A 26,750-nucleotide genomic window follows, 5' to 3' on the forward strand; every position below is an offset into this window, starting at 1 on the left:
GGAAAAGGAAAGATAACTGAAGACATACGGAACACACGGATCCGTGATTTATGGACCGCAAAACCAACACGGTCGTGTGAATGCTCGCTAAAAGATATGTGTTTCATTGGTGAGGGACCCCCACTGATCATAAGAATGAAGGTCCTTTGTCTGACATTTGAATGTATCTTTAGTCAAGCATGCTCACTGCTTCCCCATTTGAACTCTAGGGAACTGCCAGAGGTAGCCAAGTGTAGTGAGAGGTTATCTTCAGTAGTGCTCATGCCTGCCATCGCCATATTCAACCATGGAACACAGACACAGCCTTTTTTTTAAAGAATACTCCTTCTTTTCTTGCAGGTTTCGAGTCATAATGAACACATTGATAAACATCCTTCCAACAATGTTGACATTTTGTGGCATTATCTTAGTATGTACATTTTCAATTTTTTTTTTGTCTTTGTTTTAATAGTAAGCATACTGTATATTTCACATTTCTATTTTTGATGCATGTATTAAAACTAGGCTAGGAGGAAATGTTGCAATTCAAGAAGCAACACCTGCAATATTGTGCTAGTTTGTTATTGCAGAGGATTTACGCTGCCTTATGGCTGTAATGATCTTTTGCTCTTCTTAGACTATATACTATGTTTTTGCCATTATCGGGATGGAAGTTTTCAAGAACAAAATCCGTTTCTTCCCTGAGAATTCGAGTGAGCCTTACGCCCAGCAGTGCGGAGCCGAAGCCTTGAAGGACTCTTCCTTTGCCAAAAGCAAATACTGCAAGAATAACTTCAACAACTTGGGTTCTGCCTTTGTAGTTCTAGTGGAGCTGACTGTGGTTAACCAGTGGCATGATATCCTTTTGTCTTACTGATTATTTTTTAACAGACTATAACATAATTAATGTAACGCATTTTTCGCCCCATAAGACGCACTTTTTTCCCCTAAAGTGGGGGGGAAATGTCACTGCGTCTTATGGGGCGAATACTAATGAGCGCTTCCATTATGGAAGCGCTCATTAATGCCAGAAGACCGGGAAGCGGTAAATGCATTGCTCCCCAGGCTCTGTACTCACCACTTCCTGATCCTCTGCCGTCAGCTGTGCTGTGGCTGCGCAGAGCGTGAGGGCATTGGGGGTCTTATTGGGGCTGTAAGCTATGGTCTGATTGCTGGTCTGATCTGAGGTCTAATGAAAAATATTTTTTTCTTATTGTCCTCCTCTAAAACCTAGTTGCGTCTTATAGGCAGGTATAGCATTAAATCCAAATGACAGCTCACGATACCTTTTAGGCTGGGTTCAGACCTGAGCGTTCGGGATGTCGCGCTCTGTATGCGCGATTCTACGGGCGTCTGACATACGCGGCTCCGCAACAAGCGAACGCCTATTGTCGCGCGTTTCCGCTAAGTCTATACGGGAACGCGCGACAAGACGCCCCAAAGAAGCTCAAGAACTTTTTTGAGCGTCGGGCGTTTTACAGCGCGATCGTACGCGCTGTAAAACGCTCAGGTGAGAACCCTTCCCATAGGGAAACATTGGTTCTTGCCTGTTGAGCGTTTTACAGCGCGTAGGAACGCGCTGTAAAACGCTCAGGTCTGAACCCAGCCTTATAGGCAGGTATGTCTTATAGGGCAAAGAATACGGTAATTACAGTACATAATAATCTTTCCAAAAAAGCTAGAACCAGTCCTGTACCTCACATAGATCCAGAGATCTCCTCATTCATTGTTCCAGTTGCTATGCTAGATTTATATCAAGCTGACCGCTCCGGGGGGTGCCCTTTCTTCTGCAGCTGTCTTCCTATCGCAGCTCAGGAGGCAGTTAAAGAATGGCACTGAGCATATATGTCCACCTCAGCGAGGTGGACAGAGAAATAAGAAAAATAACAAACAGCAGGTGGCGCAATACAGATACATTTTATTGAATAACTCAGTTACTATGGTAAAATTTTAACTACATGCAATAACAAAAGTATTCAGATCCAGGTGCTGGTTTGAAAAATGCTGAATATTTTTCATGGGACAACCCCTTTAACATAGTAACCTTTGAAAGCAGTGTATGACCATGTGCCTCATACAGCACAATAATGTTCTTTAACCCCTTAATGCACAATGACACACATGTATGGTATTTGTGCGCATAGAATGTATGGAGCGGGCTCATGAGCTAAGCCTGCTCCATACACAGTAAGTTCCAGCTGTATAATACAGCAAACACCTGGCAGCTTATGATCGGGAGCAGAGAGAACTCGATCTTGGTAATTTAACTCCTCAGATGCCATGGTCAATAACCGCTAGACAGAGGGAAGGCAGATCCATCTATCCTCCCACTGAAGCCCCCTGGAAAAATCATAGGACTTCAGTCCATTGCTATGAAGGTAGTGAGGGTTCCCAGGTCTGCCAAAGCTAGCTGCCTGCAAAGCTGTGCCTGTGGCATAGGTGCACGCTACTTTGGCTGCAACATAATGCATAGAACTATAAGTAGCAGCACCCTGCTCAATGCTCAAAGACACAGGTGAAAAAGTAAACTGCATAACTGTTATACTTTATATGAAAGGTAGAAGCTATTTGCGCATATTATTGATCAAATATATGTCGGGCCCATCTACCAGAGACAAGGTGGCTTCTCACAATTGGAACTACTCTAACACATGCCTCTCCTGGGCTTTTGGCTATAGGTTTCTGGGCAAAGTAGAATCCAACTATGTGATACTTTTGATTAGAAGCACCAGGTAGAATGGCGGGAGTGCAAGGTTCACAGGGGAATATATATGGCATTTTTGCTTATTTTAATGCAGAATATGTCAGTTTCTAAATATGCTATTTTACTGCAGCTCTAAAGGGAGAGATTGTGAAGCATTATGCTTAATTTTCACTTTTCTTAACATCCTACTTATTGCTACTGGGTTTGCTCTTGTGACCCATCCTGCAGCAAAATTGTATTTCATTGCGTTCCACGTGGTGGTTGTCATCATGATTATTAAGTAAGTATTTGAAAGATGCAGTTTTCTGTCCACAGTTTGATATCTTCTGTAAGGTTTTTGCATAGGTACTGTTTACTTTGCCAGTGGCCACTAAAAAAACATTCTGTTGCATCCGGTTCTAAAAGTATCTAAACAATAATAAAAAATAAACTATCTTCTAACACGTGGTGCGTCCCTAGCATAAGGTACAATGAACTGGAAAGTAACTACTCTGTTACGATCTCATCCCTTGTGGTTAGAACTTGAATAGTGTGAATTTTCTCATGCGGTAGGACAGCGATCTGAAGAATGCTCCTAAAAAGTTCAAACGTTTATTATTCTATAACATCCACCCTCGTGCAAATTTTTAAGAACTCCGAAAATTCCTTTTGGCAAGTTTCACACATGCGTATTCAGTCCAGGAAACACACTGTGTGTGGGAGCTGAATTTCCCACACTGAACACTGCTCCTCTGAAGTGAACTTACAGCGTCATAATGATTTATGATACTGTGAATTCCCATCTCATTGTGGTGTGCTGTGTCTACAGTTCTGTAGACCTGTGGTGAGACTGGAATTCACAGCATCATAAATCATGATGATGCTGTGAGTTCAGCCCAGGAAATACAGCTCTCTCACACGGAGCATGTTTCCAAGACTGAATACACTCAGTCTGGCTTGGTTAAAAGGAACCTGTAATACTGAACATGGTGTCTGAGCTGCAGGCAGCGTGTAATCGAGCAGGAGGAGATCTATAACTTGTATTTCATTCTTTTATATTCCTGCTCATTTTAGGCTTTGAAGTCCAGGAGTCGGTCCTATGAGTGACTGACAGCCTTCCCTCTATGACTGTGTATACAGAGATAGCTGTCAATCACTGATAGGACCGCCTCCTTCATTTCAAAGCCCAGAATGAGCAGGAATTGAAAAATATAAATTACATGTTTTACTAAATTTCCAATAAAATTGTATAATATGTATATCTTATCAGCTCCTCCTGCTCTATAACATGCTGTCTGTAGCTTACATTGCATTTTCATGGTGACCTACCATAAAAACGTATTGCGTTACTCGATACCACACAAAAAAAATAAAACACAAAAAAAGCCGCGTGCATTCCACATTTTATGGAACGTCCGGCCCATAATAGAACAGTCCTATCCTTTTTTGGGGGGGACAAGGTGACAAAAAATGGCAAATTGCATGTTTATTTATTTTTTCTGTTAGAGCGTTCACTGCATAGGAGATATTTTTTTATATTTTAATAGTTCGGACTTTTTTGGACATGGCGATACCTAATATATATTTTTTTTTTATTGTGTTTTGTATGTGTATATTTTTATATGTAAAATTGGGAAAAGGGGGATTTAAACTTTAGATATTTTGGTGCGGGTTTTTTTAACTTTTCGAAAATTCGATACCCGGTGCAACCCTAGTCCCTGAGGGCAGGGTTTATCATTACACAAATGTCCAAAATCCCGTACATGCGCTGTTGTCTTCTGCATGCGCAGTCAAGCTGCCCTGGTATGTTACCTGAATCAGTAACAATTCTAGTCGAACATTAGGGAATCTCTGATATTACCATTCTATAATATTATAGTTACAGTGATTCTGAGCCTTAACCAATGACAACAAACCCTTTGGACAGTAAATGTTATATTTTTGAACTACTTTGTATGTTCTGGTTTTCAGCATATTCGTAGCTTTTATTTTGGAAGCATTTTTTGTGGAATACTCCCTGGAGAAAAGTGAAGTTGAAACTGCCATTGAAAAGAAGATCCAGGAGCTAGGAATGGCAGTACAGGAGTGAGTGATATGTGCATCGTCTTAATTACGTTTTACTGTGTGTACTGCCCCCGTTACAGTTGGCATAGTTAGTAATTTGTACTATATTTTTTTGCACATCGCCATGAGCATGCTGAGGTGTGCTGACTCTCCATGAGCTATCAATAAACTGGGTTTTGCCTCCCCAAGCAGAGTGGGTGGACAGAACCTCACTTCGTACCATGGGTACTCTAAGCATCTACATTTGTGTTTCCTGTCCCTGCTTTCCGTGACCGATGGAGCTTTAACCCATTAAAGGCTAAGAAGACCTTTGGGACCATTTTTTTTTTTTTTTTTTTATAATTGCATTTTATTCATTTCGAGCTAAAAAAAGATTTTTTCAATTGGTTTTTATTAAAAACTTTCAACAGTTTCTGATCTACAGGGTTAAGTTTCGGTCTATCTGGGAAGTATCCTGCTTTCAGTTTCACACTGAAGCTGTCAGGTTGCTGCCCTGACAGCTCAATGTATAGCCCTGAACTCCTGACAGCTCATAAACATTCATTTAAGCCATAGTCTTATTAGTTTGATAAGAATTTAGCTATAATGAATAACTAAATATTACTTATTTTAAATATGGTCTGTCCTCAGGATAGGTGACCAGTATCTAATCACTGGGCACTGCTGCCGATCAGCTGTTTGAAGATGCCTCCTCACTGAACACCACACACAGTGCCATACATATTAAAGCTCAAATCCATTCATTTTATTAGGTCTGACGTTACTGTTACTTTTAAGACAGCTAATCGGCGCAGTACATGAGTCATACCCCCACCAATCAGATTTTGATGACCTATTCTTATTAAAGGGAATCGGTATATTACAACCTTTAAACACTCTCTTGATATGTTTTTTGTTTTTTTTCTAGTTTTAGTATTAGGACTTTTTCAGATGGTAAGAATTAAACTCAACTGTATTCCAAATGGTAAACAGACAGGTTTTTAACCTCTGCCGTAATACTACGATGAGATGGTGCTTGCAAGCGAAGTGGACACCATAGCCACCGGGTTTCTGCTGTTTCATACAGCAGAAACCCGGGGCTAATGTCTACGATCAGTGATAATGTGACCACGGCATCCAACAGCGCAAAACCCAGAAGCACTGTGCTTCCAGGCTTAGGGTTATTGGGGGAGCTGTACATTGCCTGTCAAAGGCCAGGGCCTCCTGAGGCTTCTGTGCCTTTTACAGGGATATTCCAATGTAGGCCTGCAGGTGGCAGCACTACATTGCAATATACTGAATCTTCTATTTGTCAATGGATTTATTCTCATTAATATATAGAAGTGGCAATCTAACACTTGCATGATGTTAGGTCCTTGGGGGGGTCTAAAAGAAAGTAAAAAGAAAAATAAGTTATAAAAAAACTTTAAATATCTAAAATATCCCATAGGCGAACAGCATAACGAAAAAAAACAAAAACAAAACTTCACTTCCCAAAAAGATTCGATAAAAAGTGACTAAAAGTTCACACACCAAAATGGTAAAAACTATAGATCGTCCTTTAGACGTAATTATAAAAAAAAGTTATGGGGGGGTGTCAAAATATCACAATGAAAAGAAAAAAATATTTTTTTCAAAGATTTTGGGGGACATTTATAAAGACCGGCGTTTTAAACATTGGTCTTAATGACCCCTATATCTGGAGGTGGTTCCGCCGAAGTTGTGAAGAGGCGCCATCTGCGCCTGAAATATAGTATAGCATATAAGTATTAAAACACAAGAAAAACAATATAAATGTGGTATTGCCTTAACTTTACTGACCTGGAGAATGAAGAGCATAGGTCATTTTTACCACATAGGGAACGCTGTAGAAACAAAACCCATAAAACTGTGGCAAAATTGTGTGTTATTTTTTTTCCAATTTCACCTCATTCTGAATATTTTTCCAGCTTCCCACTACCTTGAATGAATGAAATAATAAATGGTCCCATTAGCAAGTACAACTTGTCCTGCAAAAAAACAAGCTCTCAATCACCTATGTGAATGGAAAAATAAAAATATTATGGCTCTTGAAAGGCTTGGCAAAAACGGAAAGTCACCGGGGTTAGAAGGGGTTAAACAGGAGGCATGCGAATGGGGTCTGTGTGCTGTTTTCTCACAAACAAATTCACTTGATTGGGTAAATCAGAGCTGGAGTGTGCATGCTGCAACCTTTTTTGCATGGACACTAAGGCCACTTTCAGATGAGCGAGTGTCACGCTCCGGACTCGCAGCGCAGTATCGGTCCTAAACTTCCAGCACTGCCGGGGTCGCATAGCATTATATTGATTTATGATACTATGTAACCCTTACAGTTCTGGAATGTATTGGATAACACTGACAGCATTATTTCAGTGTTATCCAATACATTCCAGAACTCTAAGGGTTACATAGCATCATAAATCAATATAATGCTATGTGACCCCGGCAGTCCTGGAAGTTCAGGACAGGTGCTGCGCTGCAAGTCCGGAGCGTGACACTCGCTTGTCTTAAAGGGGCCTAATAGTCCATGTGAATCGACTATATTACATCGGTGTTTACTCTGGGTGCTGTTTGTTCTTTACTCGGAGAGCTCCTAGATGTGAACATTGTCCACCTGAAAGAGGACTTACATGGTATAAGTTGTATAGACAGTTTTAAAAAATCCACTCCAGGAAAATAGCCTGTAATTCTTTGAACATTGATTTAATTCTTGAATTCGTTCATTCTGAATCTAGCATTTAAGCTCAGCTTTATCCTACAGCAAGCAGTCATATCTGATACAATCTCTGTTACTCATTCAACACAGGGGAGATATTCCTACTGGGAACTTGGTGGACAATATGGACAATTGTGAAAATATCGGAGGGTTTGGTGAGGGGAACCAGAAAGGATTGATGTTTCAAATTGCCTCAAAACGTATGTTTTTACTTATTTTTTTATTTTATTTTTATTTTTATTTTTTTCTTGAAAGTTCCTATAGTTGCAGTTATATTTGGCACATATATGTGATTGTAAAGATCTGTCTACAAATCACCTTGTGAATGAGTATTACCTGTGTAAATTATTGGCCTGATTTATCATACACTAGCGTGTACGCCTGTTCATAAATTAGCAGTCCGTGTGCCTGAACTGAAACTAGGCTGCAGTAGATTTCCATCTTCTACGCCAGAAAACTGCCCCGCCTCACCACACCCGCTTTACGGGAAAGAGGAAGAGGCAGTGGAAAAATGTGGTGTTTAAAAAGTCGCAAACACAATGCAACTTTTTCACATCAGAAAACTGACGAAAAATAATGGTAAGGCTCCATTCGCACGTCTGCAATTCTGTTCCACATTTTGCGGAACGGAATTGCGGACCCATTCATTTCTATGGAGACACATGATGTGCTGTCCGGATCCGCACTTCTGGGTCCACAATTCCGATACCGAAAAAAATAGAACATGTCCTATTCTTGTCCGCAATTGCGGACAAGATAGGCATTTTCTATTATAGTGTCGGCGATGTGCGGTCCACAAAATGCAGAACGCCCATTGCCGGTGTGTCTGTGTTTTGCGGATGTGTGAATGGAGCCTAAGTCAGGCTCACTGTTATATACTATACAGAGTTTTATATGTGCGCTATGCAAAGGAAAAAAACCTTCTCCCGAACAGATGGAATATGAATGTTTCTGAAGTGTTTATCTTACAATTGCTTTTTTACTTTAATTTCTAGAACTTGAACATATAATATCACTTAAAGGGGTTCTGAAGTTTGTTTAAACTGATGATCTATCCTCTGGATAGATCATCAGCATCTGATCGGCGGGGGTCCGACACCCGGGACACTCGCCGATCAGCTGTTTGAGAAGGCCGCGGCGCTTCAGCAGTGCCGCGGCCTTCTCGCTGTTTACCACTGGCCCAGTGACGTCACGACTAGTATCAACTTGCCTGGGCGCGGCTAAGCTCTGTTCACTTGAATGGAGCTTAGCCCCGCCCAGGCCAGTTGATACTAGTCGTGAAGTCACGGGGCCAGCGGTAAACAGTGAGAAGGCCGCGGGCTGCCTTCTCAAACAGCTGATCGGCGGGGGTTCCAGGTGTCGAACCCCCGCCGTTCATCAGTTTAAACAAACTGCAGAACCCCTTTTAACGTGAAGGCTTTCCCATTGTAGCAGAAAGAGAAATCTCTGATTACTGTTAATTACCTCTCAGCACGTCAACAGAAAAATATAAATATTATGGCTTTAAAAAGGCAGAGATGAAAAAGCAATAAAATTACTGCATCCCTTAAAGGGGTTTTCCAGGATTTTTACTACTTATGACCTATCCTCAGGATAAGTTATCAGTATCTGATCGGTGGGGGCCTGACACCCAGGACCCCTGCCAATCAGCTGTTTGCGAAGGCACCGATGTCTGAGGATAGGTCATCAGTGGTAAAATCCCGAAAAAACCCCTTTAAATTCCGTACTAGACAGCATATGTACATTTAAAAATATTTTGATATATGGTAGTCCCAGAGCCGAGACCCCCACCAATCACTAAAACAAGAAAAAAGAAGCACTAACAGTGCTCCTCAAGATGGTCCCATACAGTGCATTTGGAATGTCAGACTCTTTCACTTCATTAACATTTTGTTCTGTTGTAGCCTAGTGGTCAAATCAAAGCATTTGCATCTTTCCCCATCAGTCTGCACTGAATACTCCATAATGAAACAGTAAAAATTGAGTTCTAGAAATTATTGTAAGTTTATTAAAAAGGAAAAACTAATATTTGGCATAGACCTATGTATTAAGATCCTTTGATAGGACACAAGAAATTTAGCTCTGGGGACCTCCCATTTGTCTTGGTCATCTTTGAGATGTTTCTACACTTTGATTGGTGTACAACTGTGGTAAATTCAGTTGATTGGACCTGATTAGGAAAGACACAGCCCTGTCTATATAAGGTCTCTCAAAATTTCTGCTGAACTGAAAGTTCCCAAAAGCACAGGGGCTTCCACAATTAAATGGAAGAGGTCTGAAACAACCAGAAGGGCCTTAGTAAGGGAGGTGAATAAGAACTCAATGGTCACTCTGGATGAGCTCTAAACATACTGTGTGCACATGGGAGAAACTCTCAGAAGGTCAACCATCACTGCAGCACTCTACCATTCTGGGTTTTATGGCAGTGGTGAGAAAGAAGCATCCCCCCAGTAAAAAAAAGCACCTAAAGGATCAAGATTAAGCTTATTGGCCTCAATTCTAAGTGTCTTATCTGGAGGAAGAGGGCACTGCTCATCATCTGCCCAATACCATCTCTACAGTGATGCATGTTGGTGGCAGCTTTATGCTGAACGGGTGTTTTTCAATTGATAAGACAAGGAGATTGATCAAGGTTGAGGGGATGCTAAATGGAGCAAAGTACATAGATTTTCTTAAAGCCTGATGTAGAGTGCTCTGGACCTCAGACTGGGCCAAAGGTTTACTTTTCAACAAGGCAGTAGCCCTAAGCACACAGCCAAGGCAACACAGGAATGGCTTGGGGACAACTCTGTGAATGTCCTTGAATGGCACAGCCAGAGCACTGACTTGAATCAAATTGAACATCTCTGGAGAGACCTGAAAATAGCTGTCTACCAACAGTTCCCATCCAACTGACAGAGCTTGACATGATCTGCAGAGAAGAATGGCAGATAATCTCCAAATCCAGGTGTACATCATCCCCAAGAAGACTGGAGGCTGTAATCGTTGCCAGAGGTGCTTCAACTAAGTTCTGAGTACAAGGTCTGAATACTTGTGTCAATGCAATATTTTAGTTTTTCTTTTTCAATAAATTAGCAAAGATTTCTAACATTCTGTTTTCTCTTTCTTTCTCATTATGGGGTACTGAGTGGAGAATGATGGAGAAAAATAAATATATATTTTTTTTACATTGTCGCAAGACCGCAGCATAACAAAATGTGAACAAAGTGAAAGGCTCTTAAGACTTACCAAATGCATTTTAGACTTTCTGTAGTGCTTGTCTTCAGTAGCAAGGTGAGACGCCCTCTATGTGAGTGCTTCTCTCTCCTCGTTCTAGCAATTGGTGAGGGTCTCAGCACTCGGATGCTCACCAATCAAAACCTGACATGCCAAAAGTTTAGTCAAAGTACTAGGGCACTTTAAAGGGGTCGTTGGAGTTATCCTAAAATCCTCCCAATGCTACTAAATGACTGAAAATTCTTAAATTATATACTCTTCTCTTTCTACTGTGCTGTTCCCTGAGCCGTAGCTCTAGTTCTCCTCCCGCTGTTTGTATAAAAGGCAGCAGTGATGTCCAGATATATGGTAAGTTACCAATGCAGCCAATCGCTGTCCTCAGCGATCGTGTGCTGTATACTGCTGAGGACAGTGATTGCCTGCAGCATTCGCAAACCATATACCAGTACATCACCACTGCTGTCTTTTACAAAAACAGCAGAAGGACCAGAAATACGCAGGAAACAGCATTTAGATGATTTTTGGATAACTTGGACAACCATGTTAAGGTGATAAAATATATAACATGGCATATTCTTTTTTTAATGGTACTTAATTTAATCCTGTTGTCTTTCAGGCTATAGAACAGTGGATGCCTTATTACAACGCATGTTTGAAGCAGAAATACCTCCTGAAGATGAAGGTCCACCAATGGAGGACATTTTGAATTTGTCACCTAATGACCTTTATATTGAAAATCCAACATTCAATTCAGCAGCCTAGGATACAGAGTATAACAAATCCAACTGGAAAAAGTAGAATAAAAAAGTGCAGAGAGAATCCCAGAAATGCTGCTCACAGCTGATTTTTTTTTCTAATAAAAAATATTTATTTTTATACAGAATAACTTTTAGTATGTAAAGAAAAAAGACCAAATAATGGAATAATGAATGTACTGTGTGTCAGGATGAGGGCATGTCACCGCCTTGGGAACTTTGCACAAAACACTTCCTTAGCGGTCAATTAAACTGCAGTATTTCTCGACAATTTTTTTTTCGGTTGAAGTTTTTGTACTTATGTACAGCCATCTCAGAACCTCCTTACATTCACATATATATTGGTTTGGCACAGTGTTTCCTCCAGTGTTTGTAGACAGCAAGTATTTAAAGGGAACCTGTTTCTCTGAACATGTACTCCGATTTGCCAGCATCATGTTGTAGATCAGGAGGAGCTGAGCACATTGCTATATAGTTTTGAAGGAAAAGATTAATTAATAACTTGTAAGTTAATGTTTAAAATCCTTGCTCTTTCTAAGCTTAGGAGTCCAGTGGGTGGTTGTATTTAGTGATAGGTAAGCACGCAGAAGTAGCTGCCATCTATTGTGCCTGCGCCTATGACATCAGCATACACCCACTAGTGGAGGTGGTGACTTTGGATGGAGTAGTCGAGCAGATCCTCCCAGAATTTCTGCTCAACTCCTCTGTCTGAACCCACCGTCTCCACTACCGGGTGTACACTAAGGTCATCGGCCATGTACATTAGATATCTGCACTGCTTAGAGAACAGCAGCAGATCCTCTGTGCATACAAAGGAGTAGACGCAAGATTACAACCATCCAAGATGTCTGGCCCTGTCAATGAAGGGGGAAGGAGGGAGTGGCCAGAGCTGCGGGATGGTGATGATATGTTTCTCCAAGGGCTCAGGCCAGCTCCTCTGTGCTCCAGTTACCTAATGTGCATATTAATAAAAATGTACATTTCTCAGGAACGCTGGAACAGAGACACGCAGCATTAGAAATAATTAAAATGCAGCGTCCACTATGGAAATGAACACTCCCACATGGAGCAAGTTTCACACCGTGAACACACACATATAATATTTCATATAATTTGTATTGTATGCACTTTTTTCAACTACTGACCTTGGTATTGATGGTTAGTGCAACTACACTATTGAGGATTGCTTATTGATACCAATAGTATTAATTTTTTTTTTATTAATGAAAAATATCCATTATTTTTTTCTGCTACTAGTAACAAGTACCAATAAGTATTCTTACCTGTGACCTTTTACACATAAGCGCATTTTGAAAAATTATTAATTTTGCAATTCAAAATGTAATGAATTTGAAATATATATTGTAATTATGTATATGCATAAATATCTTATTGTACTAAATTATTGCCTGTTGATTGTATATTTCAGTAAAGGCTAATGCCCATGCTGTGGGCCTCAAATAGCGGTCCGCAATGCATGAGCACTGGCCATGTGCACTCTGTGCTTGTGCGTGCATTCTATTCATACAGCTGATCGGCACCGCCGAGCTGATATTGTTGACCTATCCTGAGGATAGGTCATCAATATTAAGGAAAACCTTAATCATATTGTTTATGGTAATCTCTTTCTAAAAAAAAACTAGAACCAGCCCTGTACCTCACATGGATCTAGAGATGCTCTGCTAGATTTATTCCAAAATTCAAAATAAAAGGATGGAGGGCACTCAGATCTCTAGAGTTCATAGGGAGATATAGTGCATTATATTCCTATTAAAATACATTTATTATTAAAATTGAAATTAAGGGTGAACAACATCCAGAAAAATGCATAAAACGTGGTACACACAAATACAATACAATATACTCTAATTGTATGTATCCCCTCTCAATAGTCCATAGGAAATCGGTGCAACGGTACACACTATGTGATGTATCGGCATGCAGTGTGTTCAGACTATAATCGCCTATTCCACTTAGACTATTCAATTGGGGTGTATATTCCACAAAGGTTATAACAAATACAAAAAGGTGCACACTCTTCTATACACCTGTTATCGATTTGTAGAGAAAATGTAAATAATGTAAATTGGAGGGCACTCAACTATCTGTAGGCATACAGGACACTCCAAATTATATCAATAAAGCAGAATTTATTAAACTAAAAACACAGTGATATACGGTTACAAATTCCTCACTAACGTAAATCCGCATTTTCTATCTAATATATACACATTGTATCATTGTAGTATCCTGAATTAAAGAGCAAACACCCAGCTTCCTATGGTAATGATGGTCCGCTATTATTGGCTAATTATGCCAAAAAAGGTTACTGAATGTTGGCTCACAAATCCACATCAATAAAAATAACAATACAATTAATAAAAAGCGATAAAATGAAAACCTATACGTTAATTATCATAAGATCAACCCTTTGAACTTATCGGCAGCAACACTGTAGTCCTTTTTGCAAATAGTTAATCATATGATTAAACAACAAAGCTGTAATAGACTAATAGTCTTTTTCAACAGGCCCAGTATAGCTGAATACAAAGATGAATATGGTGGGCACGATGTAGCTGAATATAAGATTGATGTGGTAGATTCCATATAGCTGACTACAAATTTGGTATAATAAACTCAGTTGTGGCAAGCTTAATACAGCGGAGTATAGAATTACTACAGTGGACTCAGTATAGCCGAGTACAAAATAGGGTTCGCAATTGTAACAGTTCGGAACACCTATAGCAGCGCTTGAATATAATGGTCTGTACGTTACCACTCCTTGGAAGCTCGCTATGTTTCAGGAGTCTCTTCTTCCCAGCGGCTGGGCACAGTCCACGCGCCGATACAGCGTCCCACGTGACCGGGAGCTGATTCTTAATTCCTAGTACGGAATGTACAGCTTGGATAGGAGCGGTATCTTTAGATTGTTATTCGTGGTTCAGATAGGTCATCATCCAAAAAGTGATATAGATCTGTACTGATTTTTGAGGTCCCCAAATCTTATGCTGCCATTTATAAAACCAAATGCGTTTCGGGACTAGCGGTCCCTTCCTCAGTGGTAGGCAGTATACCGATTTGCTCTCCTTTTATAAAGTAAAACTTTAATTGAGGGGGGTGTGGCTTCTGAAAAACACATATATACACTCACCTAAAGAATTATTAGGAACACCATACTAATACGGTGTTGGACCCCCTTTTGCCTACAGAACTGCCTTAATTCTACGTGGCATTGATTGAACAAGGTGCTGATAGCATTCTTTAGAAATGTTGGCCCATATTGATAGGATAGCATCTTGCAGTTGATGGAGATTTGAGGGATGCACATCCAGGGCACGAAGCTCCCGTTCCACCACATCCCAAAGATGCTCTATTGGGTTGAGATCTGGTGACTGTGGGGGCCATTTTAGTACAGTGAACTCATTGTCATGTTCAAGAAACCAATTTGAAATGATTTGAGCTTTGTGACATGGTGCATTATCCTGCTGGAAGTAGCCATCAGAGGATGGATACATGTTCTCATTCTGTTTACGCCAAATTCGGACTCTACCATTTGAATGTCTCAACAGAAATCGAGACTCATCAGACCAGGCAACATTTTTCCAGTCTTCAACAGTCCAATTTTGGTGAGCTCGTGCAAATTGTAGCCTCTTTTTCCTATTTGTAGTGGAGATGAGTGGTACCCGGTGGGGGTCTTCTGCAGTTGTAGCCCATCCGCCTCAAGGTTGTGCGTGTTGTGGCTTCACAAATGCTTTGCTGCATACCTCGGTTGTAACGAGTGGTTATTTCAGTCAACGTTGCTCTTCTATCAGCTTGACTCAGTCGGCCCATTCTCCTCTGACCTCTAGCATCCACAAGGCATTTTTGCCCACAGGACTGCCACATACTGGATGTTTTTCCCTTTTCACACCATTCTTTGTAAACCCTAGAAATGGTTGTGCGTGAAAATGCCAGTAACTGAGCAGATTGTGAAATACTCAGACCGGCCCGTCTGGCACCAACAACCATGCCACGCTCAAAATTGCTTAAATCACCTTTCTTTCCCATTCTGACATTCAGTTTGGAGTTCAGGAGATTGTCTTGACCAGGACCACACCCCTAAATGCATTGAAGCAACTGCCATGTGATTGGTTGACTAGATAATTGCATTAATGAGAAATAGAACAGGTGTTCCTCATAATTCTTTAGGTGAGAGTGTGTGTGTGTGTGTGTATGTATATGTATAATATATATATATATATATATATATATATATATATACACACAGTACAGACCAAAAGTTTGGACACACCTTCTCATTCAAAGAGTTTTCTTTATTTTCATGACTATGAAGGCATCAAAACTATGAATTAACACTTGTGGAATTATATACATAACAAACAAGTGTGAAACAACTGAAAATATGTCATATTCTACGTTCTTCAAAGTAGCCACCTTTTGCTTTGATTACTGCTTTGCACACTCTTGGCATTCTCTTGATGAGCTTCAAGAGGTAGTCCCCTGAAATGGTTTTCCAACAGTCTTGAAGGAGTTCCCAGAGATGCTTAGCACTTGTTGGCCCTTTTGCCTTCACTCTGCAGTCCAGCTCACCCCAAACCATCTCGATTGGGTTCAGGTCCGGTGACTGTGGAGGCCAGGTCATCTGGCGCAGCACCCAATCACTCTCCTTCATGGTCAAATAGCCCTTACTTTCAAAGTTTTCCCAATTTTTCGGCTGACTGACTGACCTTCATTTCTTAAAGTAATGATGGCCACTCGTTTTTCTTTACTTAGCTGCTTTTTTCTTGCCATAATACAAATTCTAACAGTCTATTCAGTAGGACTATCGGCTGTGTATCCACCTGACTTCTCCTCAACGCAACTGATGGTCCCAACCCCATTTATAAGGCAAGAAATCCCACTTATTAAACCTGACAGGGCACACCTATGAAGTGAAAACCATTTCAGGGGACTACCTCTTGAAGCTCATTAAGAGAATGCCAAGAGTGTGCAAAGCAGTAATCAAAGCAAAAGGTGGCTACTTTGAAGAACCTAGAATATGACATATTTTCAGTTGTTTCACACTTGTTTGTTATGTATATAATTCCACATGTGTTAATTCATAGTTTTGATGCCTTCAGTGTCAATCTACAATTTTCATAGTCCTGAAAATAAAGAAAACTCTTTGAATGAGAAGGTGTGTCCAAACTTTTGGTCTGTACTGTATGTATGTATGTGTGTGTGTGTGTGTGTATATGTATGTATGTGTGTGTATATATATATATATATATATATATATATATATATGAGAGAGGAGGAAGTTCAAGGCAGCACTCCTGGTAGTAATGTGTGGGTGCCAGCGGCGAAAACGCCTTACCGAGGTGTACAATATAGAATAAAGAATGACACCGCAGCACGTCCGTTTGGTAAAAAGTGTGACCCTTTATTCACCTGTGCGACGTTTCGGTCCGCTTACTGGGACCATTTTCAAGCATTGCTTGAAAATGGTCCCAGTAAGCGGACCGAAACGTCGCACAGGTGAATAAAGGGTCCCGCTCTATGTATTTATTTCTCAGCCAGGTATATTTATATGCATCTTATGAATTTCTTTTTTCATAATTAATTTATTCATCCCTCTTCACCATTTACACTCTATTATTATTCTTTACACTGTTTTTATTATTATTTTTATTTTTATTTTCATTCCCTTCACTTTATTCCCCCGCACATCATGCTTTTCCCCCATTTCTCGTTATGAATTATTACTTATCATTATATATGATGCACTTTCTCTATTCACTTTTCATGAACTTTATTAGTTCCCTATTCGCACTATTATTTTCACATATTTATTTCACATGTATAATCTTCCCCCTTTCACTCTTTTAGCATATCCTTTTTCATTAATTATTTATTCATTTATTCATTGATCTAGATCATGACCTCTATTCTCTGCTTTTTAACCACACTCTATTATAATCATGTTTGTTATCCTTAATTATGTTGCCGTATGCATATACATTTTACTTTTTATTATTTTTCTGCCAACATTATTCTTTCTGTACAATATGTATACAATTTTACGAATGCATTCTATTGTATCCGCATATTATTCTTTGAATTGTTCACCTATATATATATATATATTGTTATAGAGCTACACATGCCGCATCGATGTCTTGATGCGCCATGGTTATATTATCATTATGCATTAATATGGCCTGGTTACTGTTTCCAAAATTGAGAGGCAGCATTTCGGACTATTTTTCTGGTCTCCTGATTCTCCTCCCCCTCTGTCATGTGTGCGCGCGTCATCCTGGGTACCGCCTCCGGCGCCTCACGCCCGTGCGTCCTTACGCCAGAGCCGCCCGATCATGTGATCTTTATCACATGGTGTGGGCGTGTCGGCGGGACGCCGGCCGTGGGGCGGCTGGATGCGGATTACCAGGATTCCTGCGCGCCTTTCTAACATGTACACCTGGGGACGAGTAAGTACTCACTTTCATTGGCTAAGAGAGTCTATTTAAACCTGGTTCACAGTGATGGCGCTACCCCCTGACGAAGGCACGCCGAAACGCGCGTTGGGGTAGCGCCACCCTGGGTCTCGTTGCACACGGTCTTTCCAGGTAAGCTTTGGTCCTCTATTGCCCCCCGCTGGCTGTGTGGTCATTTTTTGTCCACTTGCACTTTGCTTTCTATGCAACATACTTTCACCTTTATGCGTTTGCATCTGTTGCCAGTGGGGGTGCATGAGTTGACCTTGCTCTACCTGATATCATATGGTTTTATCATCTATTTACCCATTTCATGGGTTGGGCACTGTACCCAATATTCTCCATTCCCATGTTATATATCACTATATACTACATTTTTCCATCTCTATATCAGTGTGTTTTTCTTCCCAGGGTGGCGCTCTTTCTGTTCTCCGCTCTCATCACCTTGCCTCACGGCATCTTATGTACCTACCTTACTCCTTTTTTTGGTATTTTTAACATGCTTTAATAAAATTTATATACTTTTGGTATTATGAGCTCCCTCTTCATTTGTTTCTGCTGTTTCACTCGGGAGCTTTTACCGAGTTATACTTTAGGTGTATCCCCTGTTGCCATTTTGGGTGGGCACTGTTCCTCACTCGCCCTGGGGATACCCTGGGTCATTTTTGTTTATCTGATTAATTTCTACTGTGGTTTTTCACAGATCCCTGACTTTACGCTCAACATGGATTACAAGGCCAGAGAACTTTCTTGGCTTTCCCAACTAGATGCCGTTTTCAAGGATGAGGGAGCGGTTGGTGGTCCCAGCGGTGGTATGAGTAAGGAGGTCCAGAACTCATTATTGTTATTGCTGCACAAAAGGGCCCGTATTTGGTGGAACAAGGCTTTCTTGGAGAAGTATCTCCAGAGAGGGCTAATACCTAGGGGCCTTAGAATACAGGTGTTCCCCTCCTTTCCCATAGAGGATGACGCCTTTGTATCTAAATGGGAGGAGACCTGTAATCAAAGCTCTTTTACGTTTATGGAGCTTTTGATTGGCCACAATATAAAAAAAGCCTGGAACAATTAGATGCGGAGATTGATCTCTTACAGACACGTTTATCCAATATCTGTAGCCCAGAACTTTTGAAAACTTTTCAGGAACAACTGGATACGAAATACCCTGTCTGGGAAAAAGAAATTCAGGAGGCCAAGATCCAAAAGTTCTCAAGAGATAACAACGATGCACAACAGAATCGTATATACAAATGGAAAAGTCGAGATTCCTATAGAACTAGATCCCGCAGCAGATCGTCCTCAGTCTCTTCCATGTCATCTATGGGGGAGTCCCAGTCACAGGGTACCTATCCTGCTCGCCAGACCCGTAATAAAAGAAAAATGGAGCAGGGCAATGGACAGGGACGGAAGAGACAACCGGAACCAATTACGACCACAAAACACCCGGACAGGGAACCTAAGGTAATTAATTTATCTGACTATACCCTCTCCGGCACAGATACCTCTCTGCTGGAGAAGGGATTATCCTATGTACCTAGCTGTAGGTTCGATTGTTTCACTGCTATCAAGGATTTGCACCTCTTTGGACGCTCCCTAATGATGAAGAGGTGGCATTGCAGGAGTGATTCAATTGGTTCCCTGAGTTCCGAGGAGGAACAGCGAGCCCTCCATATTTTGGAGGACCTCCTATTAGAACAGGAGAGACCCGCTACGACTACTGTTAATGAAATACCATCGGCCATTAAAAAGAGATCTAAGAAATTCCCCCCTTTGTCACTATGTCCGGCAATTGACCTCTTTGTTAAGACGGTCAGCAAGGACTTTGAACGGATTTTTACATCCGTCCCATATGATAACTTAAATAAGGACCAACGACAGAGCCTTGCCAAACTTAAAAATCTTCCGGATGTTATTTACAAACCAGCTGACAAGGGGGGGAATTTGGTGATATGGCCCCGCAATATGTACTTAGCGGAAGCCTATCGACAGCTAAAAGACCCTATCTGCTATCGGAAGTTAACCTTTAACCCTACTATCTCTTTCAGAGGTGAACTTCTGAAAATCTTGGATGCTGGATTGGAGGAAAATACCATATCGAAACAGATGTATGAAGCTCTCATCATTCAGGAACCATCTATTCCTACATTATATTTGCTACCAAAAGTCCATAAGAATTCTTCTGTACCTCCAGGTAGGCCTATTATATCTGGATGTAACAGTATGGTAGAGAATATCTGTAAGTTATTAGATTTCCATCTTAAACCCATTGTGGAGACTCTACCATCACATGTTAGAGATACATCCGATTTCCTGCAAAGGATACAGGGCATTACCCTTGAGGAGGACAATATTTTGGTGACATGTGACGTAGAGTCCCTCTACACGAGTATCCAACATGTAGACGGACTACGGGCAGTGGAGTTTTTTCTTTCAGTCGGTAATCTACCTAAGGACTTTTCTCTTTTCCTGCTGCAACTTCTTAAGTTTGTGCTGACGAGGAACTTTTTCTCGTTCAATGGGTCCTTCTTCCTGCAGCTCCAGGGGACAGCTATGGGCGCGGCATGTGCGCCGGCGTATGCCAATCTGTTCCTGGGGCTGTGGGAGAGGGACCTTTTCCTGTCAGACAGACACGTCATCATGGACCGCGCCATTCTTTGGGCGCGGTACATAGATGACGTCTTCTTGATCTGGCAGGGTACTGAAGAACAACTTCATGCTTTCTTTGAATTACTGAATACTAATTCTAGGAACATCAAATTGACCTACACTCATAGTAGAGAGAGAGTTGATTTCTTGGATGTCTCTGTGTTTAGGGATGCTGGCGGCCTTCTCAGGACGGATGTTTTTCGTAAAGAGACGGCCGTCAATGCCTATTTACATGCTACATCTTTGCATCCTACCAGTACCATTTCTGCCATCCCTGTGGGCCAGTTTTTACGCATCCGTCGAATTTGTTCGGACGATGCTACCTTTGAAAGACAGGCCAGTGAACTGAAGGATCGGTTCCTTGCTAGGGGTTACAGCCATCGGGCAATTAAAAAAGCCTATTGGCGTGCTAAAACCCAGGATCAAACTCTTCTGCTGCAAACCAAAGGAGATAAGATGCCGGATAACAAAATTAGATTTGTAAGCACATACCACTCACAGTGGACAAAAATGAGGGAGATTTTGACCTTACATTGGTCCATTCTATTGACGGATCCCGTCTTAGAAAAGCTTCTACCCATACGACCTCTTGTTACGGCACGTAGGGCTAATACCCTACGGGATAGTCTGGTTCGAGGCTATCTTCAACCGACACCATCTCAACTCTGTATTGGACAAGGTAGCCCCAAGGTTGGCTTCAGACCATGCGGCAGATGCGCCGCGTGTCCAAATATGGAGCGCTCCTTTGATTTTGTGGATTTTTCTGGAGCGAGATCCTTTAAAATCCTTCAGTCCCTCACGTGCTCCAGCACACGAGTTGTTTATTACGCTGTGTGCCCATGCCCCAAGGTATACGTTGGTTTGACGACCCGTGAGCTGAGGGTTCGTGTGCGGGAACAAGTGAGGGATATCATTAATGCACAGGAGGTGAAGGAGATTGAGACATTAAAACCCATCCCTAGACATTTCAAGGAATTTCACTCTTGTAATCCAAGATGTCTTAGAGTTAGAGGTATAGATTGTATCCAGGTAGATTTACGTGCAGGCAATACATCCAAGCGGCTGGCTCAAAAGGAGAGCCGCTGGATATGGACCCTTGGGACATTGCGCCCTAGGGGCCTGAATGAGAATTTGGGCTTCTCTTCTTTTTTGTAGCCGCTGGGCCCACTACTGTGGACCTTATTCTTTTAACAGTTGTTTGTATATTATTTTACTGACTTTCTTTCTTATCTTTTGATTCTTCATTATTTATTCATTTATTTTTCTCTCTCTTTAGCCTACCATTTGATGGATATCCAGTCGCCTTGCGTCTCTCTGATTTCTTTGGGAATGGATTATCTCCTACATGATGTTACTATTGTTTCTTTTTAATGTGGTTCGTTTGTGGGACCAATTTACGGACATAGCTATTATACACGTTTTGGTGTTTTATTCTACTTTATTCTTCTCCATTTTTTCACGCAGCACCTTGCTCTGTATTTGGCTTTTGGCATTGGCCATATTTATATACACTTGTTCTCTCATGTTGACACATAATTCGAGTCTCCTATGTTGTTATTACTGGTGTTTTTACACCAGTACGCAACCATATATGCTCTTTATAGGGCCCTACTCCTGTCCAACACCTTTTCCTTCTTCCCTGGCTCTATGTATTTATTTCTCAGCCAGGTATATTTATATGCATCTTATGAATTTCTTTTTTCATAATTAATTTATTCATCCCTCTTCACCATTTACACTCTATTATTATTCTTTACACTGTTTTTATTATTATTTTTATTTTTATTTTCATTCCCTTCACTTTATTCCCCCGCACATCATGCTTTTCCCCCATTTCTCGTTATGAATTATTACTTATCATTATATATGATGCACTTTCTCTATTCACTTTTCATGAACTTTATTAGTTCCCTATTCGCACTATTATTTTCACATATTTATTTCACATGTATAATCTTCCCCCTTTCACTCTTTTAGCATATCCTTTTTCATTAATTATTTATTCATTTATTCATTGATCTAGATCATGACCTCTATTCTCTGCTTTTTAACCACACTCTATTATAATCATGTTTGTTATCCTTAATTATGTTGCCGTATGCATATACATTTTACTTTTTATTATTTTTCTGCCAACATTATTCTTTCTGTACAATATGTATACAATTTTACGAATGCATTCTATTGTATCCGCATATTATTCTTTGAATTGTTCACCTATATATATATATATTGTTATAGAGCTACACATGCCGCATCGATGTCTTGATGCGCCATGGTTATATTATCATTATGCATTAATATGGCCTGGTTACTGTTTCCAAAATTGAGAGGCAGCATTTCGGACTATTTTTCTGGTCTCCTGATTCTCCTCCCCCTCTGTCATGTGTGCGCGCGTCATCCTGGGTACCGCCTCCGGCGCCTCACGCCCGTGCGTCCTTACGCCAGAGCCGCCCGATCATGTGATCTTTATCACATGGTGTGGGCGTGTCGGCGGGACGCCGGCCGTGGGGCGGCTGGATGCGGATTACCAGGATTCCTGCGCGCCTTTCTAACATGTACACCTGGGGACGAGTAAGTACTCACTTTCATTGGCTAAGAGAGTCTATTTAAACCTGGTTCACAGTGATGGCGCTACCCCCTGACGAAGGCACGCCGAAACGCGCGTTGGGGTAGCGCCACCCTGGGTCTCGTTGCACACGGTCTTTCCAGGTAAGCTTTGGTCCTCTATTGCCCCCCGCTGGCTGTGTGGTCATTTTTTGTCCACTTGCACTTTGCTTTCTATGCAACATACTTTCACCTTTATGCGTTTGCATCTGTTGCCAGTGGGGGTGCATGAGTTGACCTTGCTCTACCTGATATCATATGGTTTTATCATCTATTTACCCATTTCATGGGTTGGGCACTGTACCCAATATTCTCCATTCCCATGTTATATATCACTATATACTACATTTTTCCATCTCTATATCCGTGTGTTTTTCTTCCCAGGGTGGCGCTCTTTCTGTTCTCCGCTCTCATCACCTTGCCTCACGGCATCTTATGTACCTACCTTACTCCTTTTTTTGGTATTTTTAACATGCTTTAATAAAATTTATATACTTTTGGTATTATGAGCTCCCTCTTCATTTGTTTCTGCTGTTTCACTCGGGAGCTTTTACCGAGTTATACTTTAGGTGTATCCCCTGTTGCCATTTTGGGTGGGCACTGTTCCTCACTCGCCCTGGGGATACCCTGGGTCATTTTTGTTTATCTTTATTATATATATATATATATATATAGTAGAAAAACGGGCAGCACACTCCATAAGGTAAAATGCAAAAAAGTTTATTCACCCATAAAGGCCATGCGACGTTTCGGCTCAATGCTGGAGCCTTCCTCAAGCAATGTGTTCAGACAAAGTGCTCAGTGTATGTAACGAACCAAATCACTGTGCCAATTTACAATACATTACAATCAATCATTAAAAGTAGTCATAAAAAACTGACTGACATGTGATGAATATATCATAGTGTTACATCTCAAATGTCAGTGATTACTGCATAATATCCATACAAATACATAATTATTATGAATAACATGATTAAGTGCCATGTGTAATCAATAATACTAAGTGCTTACTGCATGATGTATCAAACGATGAGCGGGGGGAGGAGAGACGAGGGGTATGGCAGATACCAGCTACCGGGCGTCTATTTCGGCGTGCCTAATACGCAATTGCGCATATCAGGATGACGTATGTTGCTTGCATCGTGACCAGGTTACTGACGTATCTGTGCGGCGGTGCCCTATGACCTCTGTGTACCAGCAGCCATATTGAGTGAGGGAATATCACATAGGAAACCTGGCGCATGCGTGTCGCACATAATAGTAACTTATTCACACATGTCGGGAATCCTAATGCACGGCTCTATGAGCTGTGTGCCACAAGTACAAACGTTTCTCCAATAGACGGTACTTTTTTATATATTTTTTTACATATATATATATATATATAAATATATATAACGTGGAGTGGATTTGGGATTGTTTCATTAGGAATTGCATGATATGTATAATTTCAGAGGCTCCTTTGCGTTTTCCATGCGTCTTTCATGCGGTAATTGTCCAATGAATAGATAATGGAATAAAAAGTGTTAGGCCCCTTTCACATGGGCGAGAATTCTGCACGGGTGCAATGCGTGAGGTGAACGCATTGCATCCGCACTGAATCCGGACCCATTTACTTCAATGGGGCTGTTCAGATGAGCGGTGATTTTCGCAGCATGTTCTATATTCTGGACTGTTAGCAAATATATTTTGATCAAAACACATCTGAGTCCGCCTACCAAGTGCCAAGGTGGTCTCAGGTGAGTCGGGTCCTACGCTAAACCTACCTAAGCCGTTGGGCTTCTATGTTCAGGAGCGCAGACGCCGCACATATGGTGTGCTGCTCCTAGTCACCTCCATGTGCATCAAGCAACCGATGGAAGGAGGAGCCAGCACACCTATATGTACCACCTAATCAAGGCGCTCTATTGGATAGGAAGGGCAAAAGTGCAGAGGACTGCTACTCCCAAGATCAAATAGGTGCGTATTCACACTTGAAGGTGCCGCTCCCTCAAGCAAATACTACATAGACAAAAAAATCGCTAGGAGCAGCACACCATATGTGCGGCGTCTGCACTCCTGAACATAGAAGCCCAATGGCTTAGGTAGGTTTAGCGTAGGACCCGCCTGACCGGAGACCACCTTGGCGCTTGGTAGGTGGGCTCAGATGTGTTTTGATCAAAATATATTGGCTAAGTGTCTCAGATTATTTTTTTTTTTATTATTTTTTTTTTTATTTCAATCATTTTTATTCAAATTTTTCAACAAGATCATATCATGAACATCATCTGTTTCATTGTAGGTAGTCTATACTTTACATAGTTACAGATGGTAGTACAATAAATGTAGCATTAATTATACGAATACACAAAAACAAAATAACAAGTAACAGAAAAAAAACAAATGTTGCCTTGGTAAAAACATTAGTTATAAGGTGTTCAGATAGTACTACAATGACAGGTCATATGGTTGACTTGAGGGCTTGGGCATGAACAACTACCACATCTCCCACTGGTAGGTAAACTTATCAACTCTATGATCTTTGTATGCCATTACTTTTTCATAAGCACAGTTATTATGAACTCTGGCCAATATTTCGGCCTTAGAGGGGATGTTGGCAGTTTTCCAGTATTTGGTAATCGCTAATTTAGTAACAAGTAGCAAATGAGCAACTGGGGTTCTGTACCTAGGTGGGATGGCTTGAATACCCCTGAAAAAGAGAGCCATATGTACTGTCTCCTTAATAATGATTCCACAGAATCTAGAAGCTACCTCAAACCAGATTTGCAATATCAAAGGGCACTCCCAAAGGATATGCAACAATGTGCCAGAGTATCCACATCCACGCCAACAAAGATGTGACGTACCAGGATAAATTTTGCTCAATTTATCAGGGTATAAATATCACCAATAGAAAATGACTCACAGGAAATGTGAGTACACGTGCTAAGCCTGCACGTACGATGTAACACCAAAAAAGAGAGACAAGGCTAGCACAAATAATAATGGATGTAAACTTTATTATAGTCTCACACACTCTTCCCCCCTGAAGAAGATTACGTGAAACGTGCGTTGGGGCTCTGTTGGTTCACCACTCAGGTATTTACTGTATAGCTTTTCTATGGCTCTTTTCATGTGATATACTTATGCACTTTGTCATTTTCTGCACTATGCACTTTATATCTTGGCATGTATTGTATTTCATTCTGATCTAGGCCTGTCAGCCTTGGCTAGGTTTTATATATTTGATATTTGGCTTTGCGCCATACGTACACATTGTAGGATATTTGTATCATTCCTCCAGCCTTGATATGTTCTGTTATCCAGTGGTGCTCCATTATCTTGAGTGCTCCCCACTTACCATTGTATTGTCTTTTATGTGCATTTTAATACATTCTTGTCTCTTGTTGAGACTATAATAAAGTTTACAGCCATTATTATTTGTGCTAGCCTTGTCTCTCTTTTTTGCTGTTACATCAATTTATCAGGGGTATAGTATCATCTCAAACATGACTTAATGGCGGCTTCATATAAAGATGTGCTGCGAAATGTCATGGAAATGAACTTGAATGTTTCCAGCCAATCCGTCGCCGGTATGTTTTCCCGTAGTTCCCTATCCCATGCTAGAAGTG

The 26,750-nt window shown here is 40.9% G+C and overlaps 1 protein-coding gene and 1 long non-coding RNA gene across 2 annotated transcripts in view; both read left to right on the plus strand.

Annotated features, from left to right (window-relative positions):
• LOC120998797 (two pore calcium channel protein 1-like) overlaps window positions 1–11,994 on the plus strand; it is a 78,226-nt gene extending 66,232 nt beyond the window's left edge. The window contains exons 14-19 of the mRNA XM_040429635.1: window positions 340–409; window positions 617–836; window positions 2,873–2,963; window positions 4,634–4,747; window positions 7,533–7,642; window positions 11,275–11,994. Of these exons, the coding sequence (XP_040285569.1) occupies window positions 340–409; window positions 617–836; window positions 2,873–2,963; window positions 4,634–4,747; window positions 7,533–7,642; window positions 11,275–11,420 (751 nt within the window). The 3' untranslated portion in view covers window positions 11,421–11,994. The remainder of the gene's footprint in view (window positions 1–339; window positions 410–616; window positions 837–2,872; window positions 2,964–4,633; window positions 4,748–7,532; window positions 7,643–11,274) is intronic.
• Window positions 11,995–12,515: 521 nt separating this feature from the next.
• The window catches only part of LOC120998798, a 30,904-nt gene continuing 16,669 nt past the window's right edge, over window positions 12,516–26,750 (plus strand). The window contains exon 1 of the long non-coding RNA XR_005778484.1: window positions 12,516–12,528. This is a non-coding gene — a long non-coding RNA (uncharacterized LOC120998798). The remainder of the gene's footprint in view (window positions 12,529–26,750) is intronic.

This window comes from Bufo bufo, chromosome 4 (genome assembly GCF_905171765.1).
Source record: "Bufo bufo chromosome 4, aBufBuf1.1, whole genome shotgun sequence".
Lineage (NCBI taxonomy): Eukaryota > Metazoa > Chordata > Amphibia > Anura > Bufonidae > Bufo > Bufo bufo.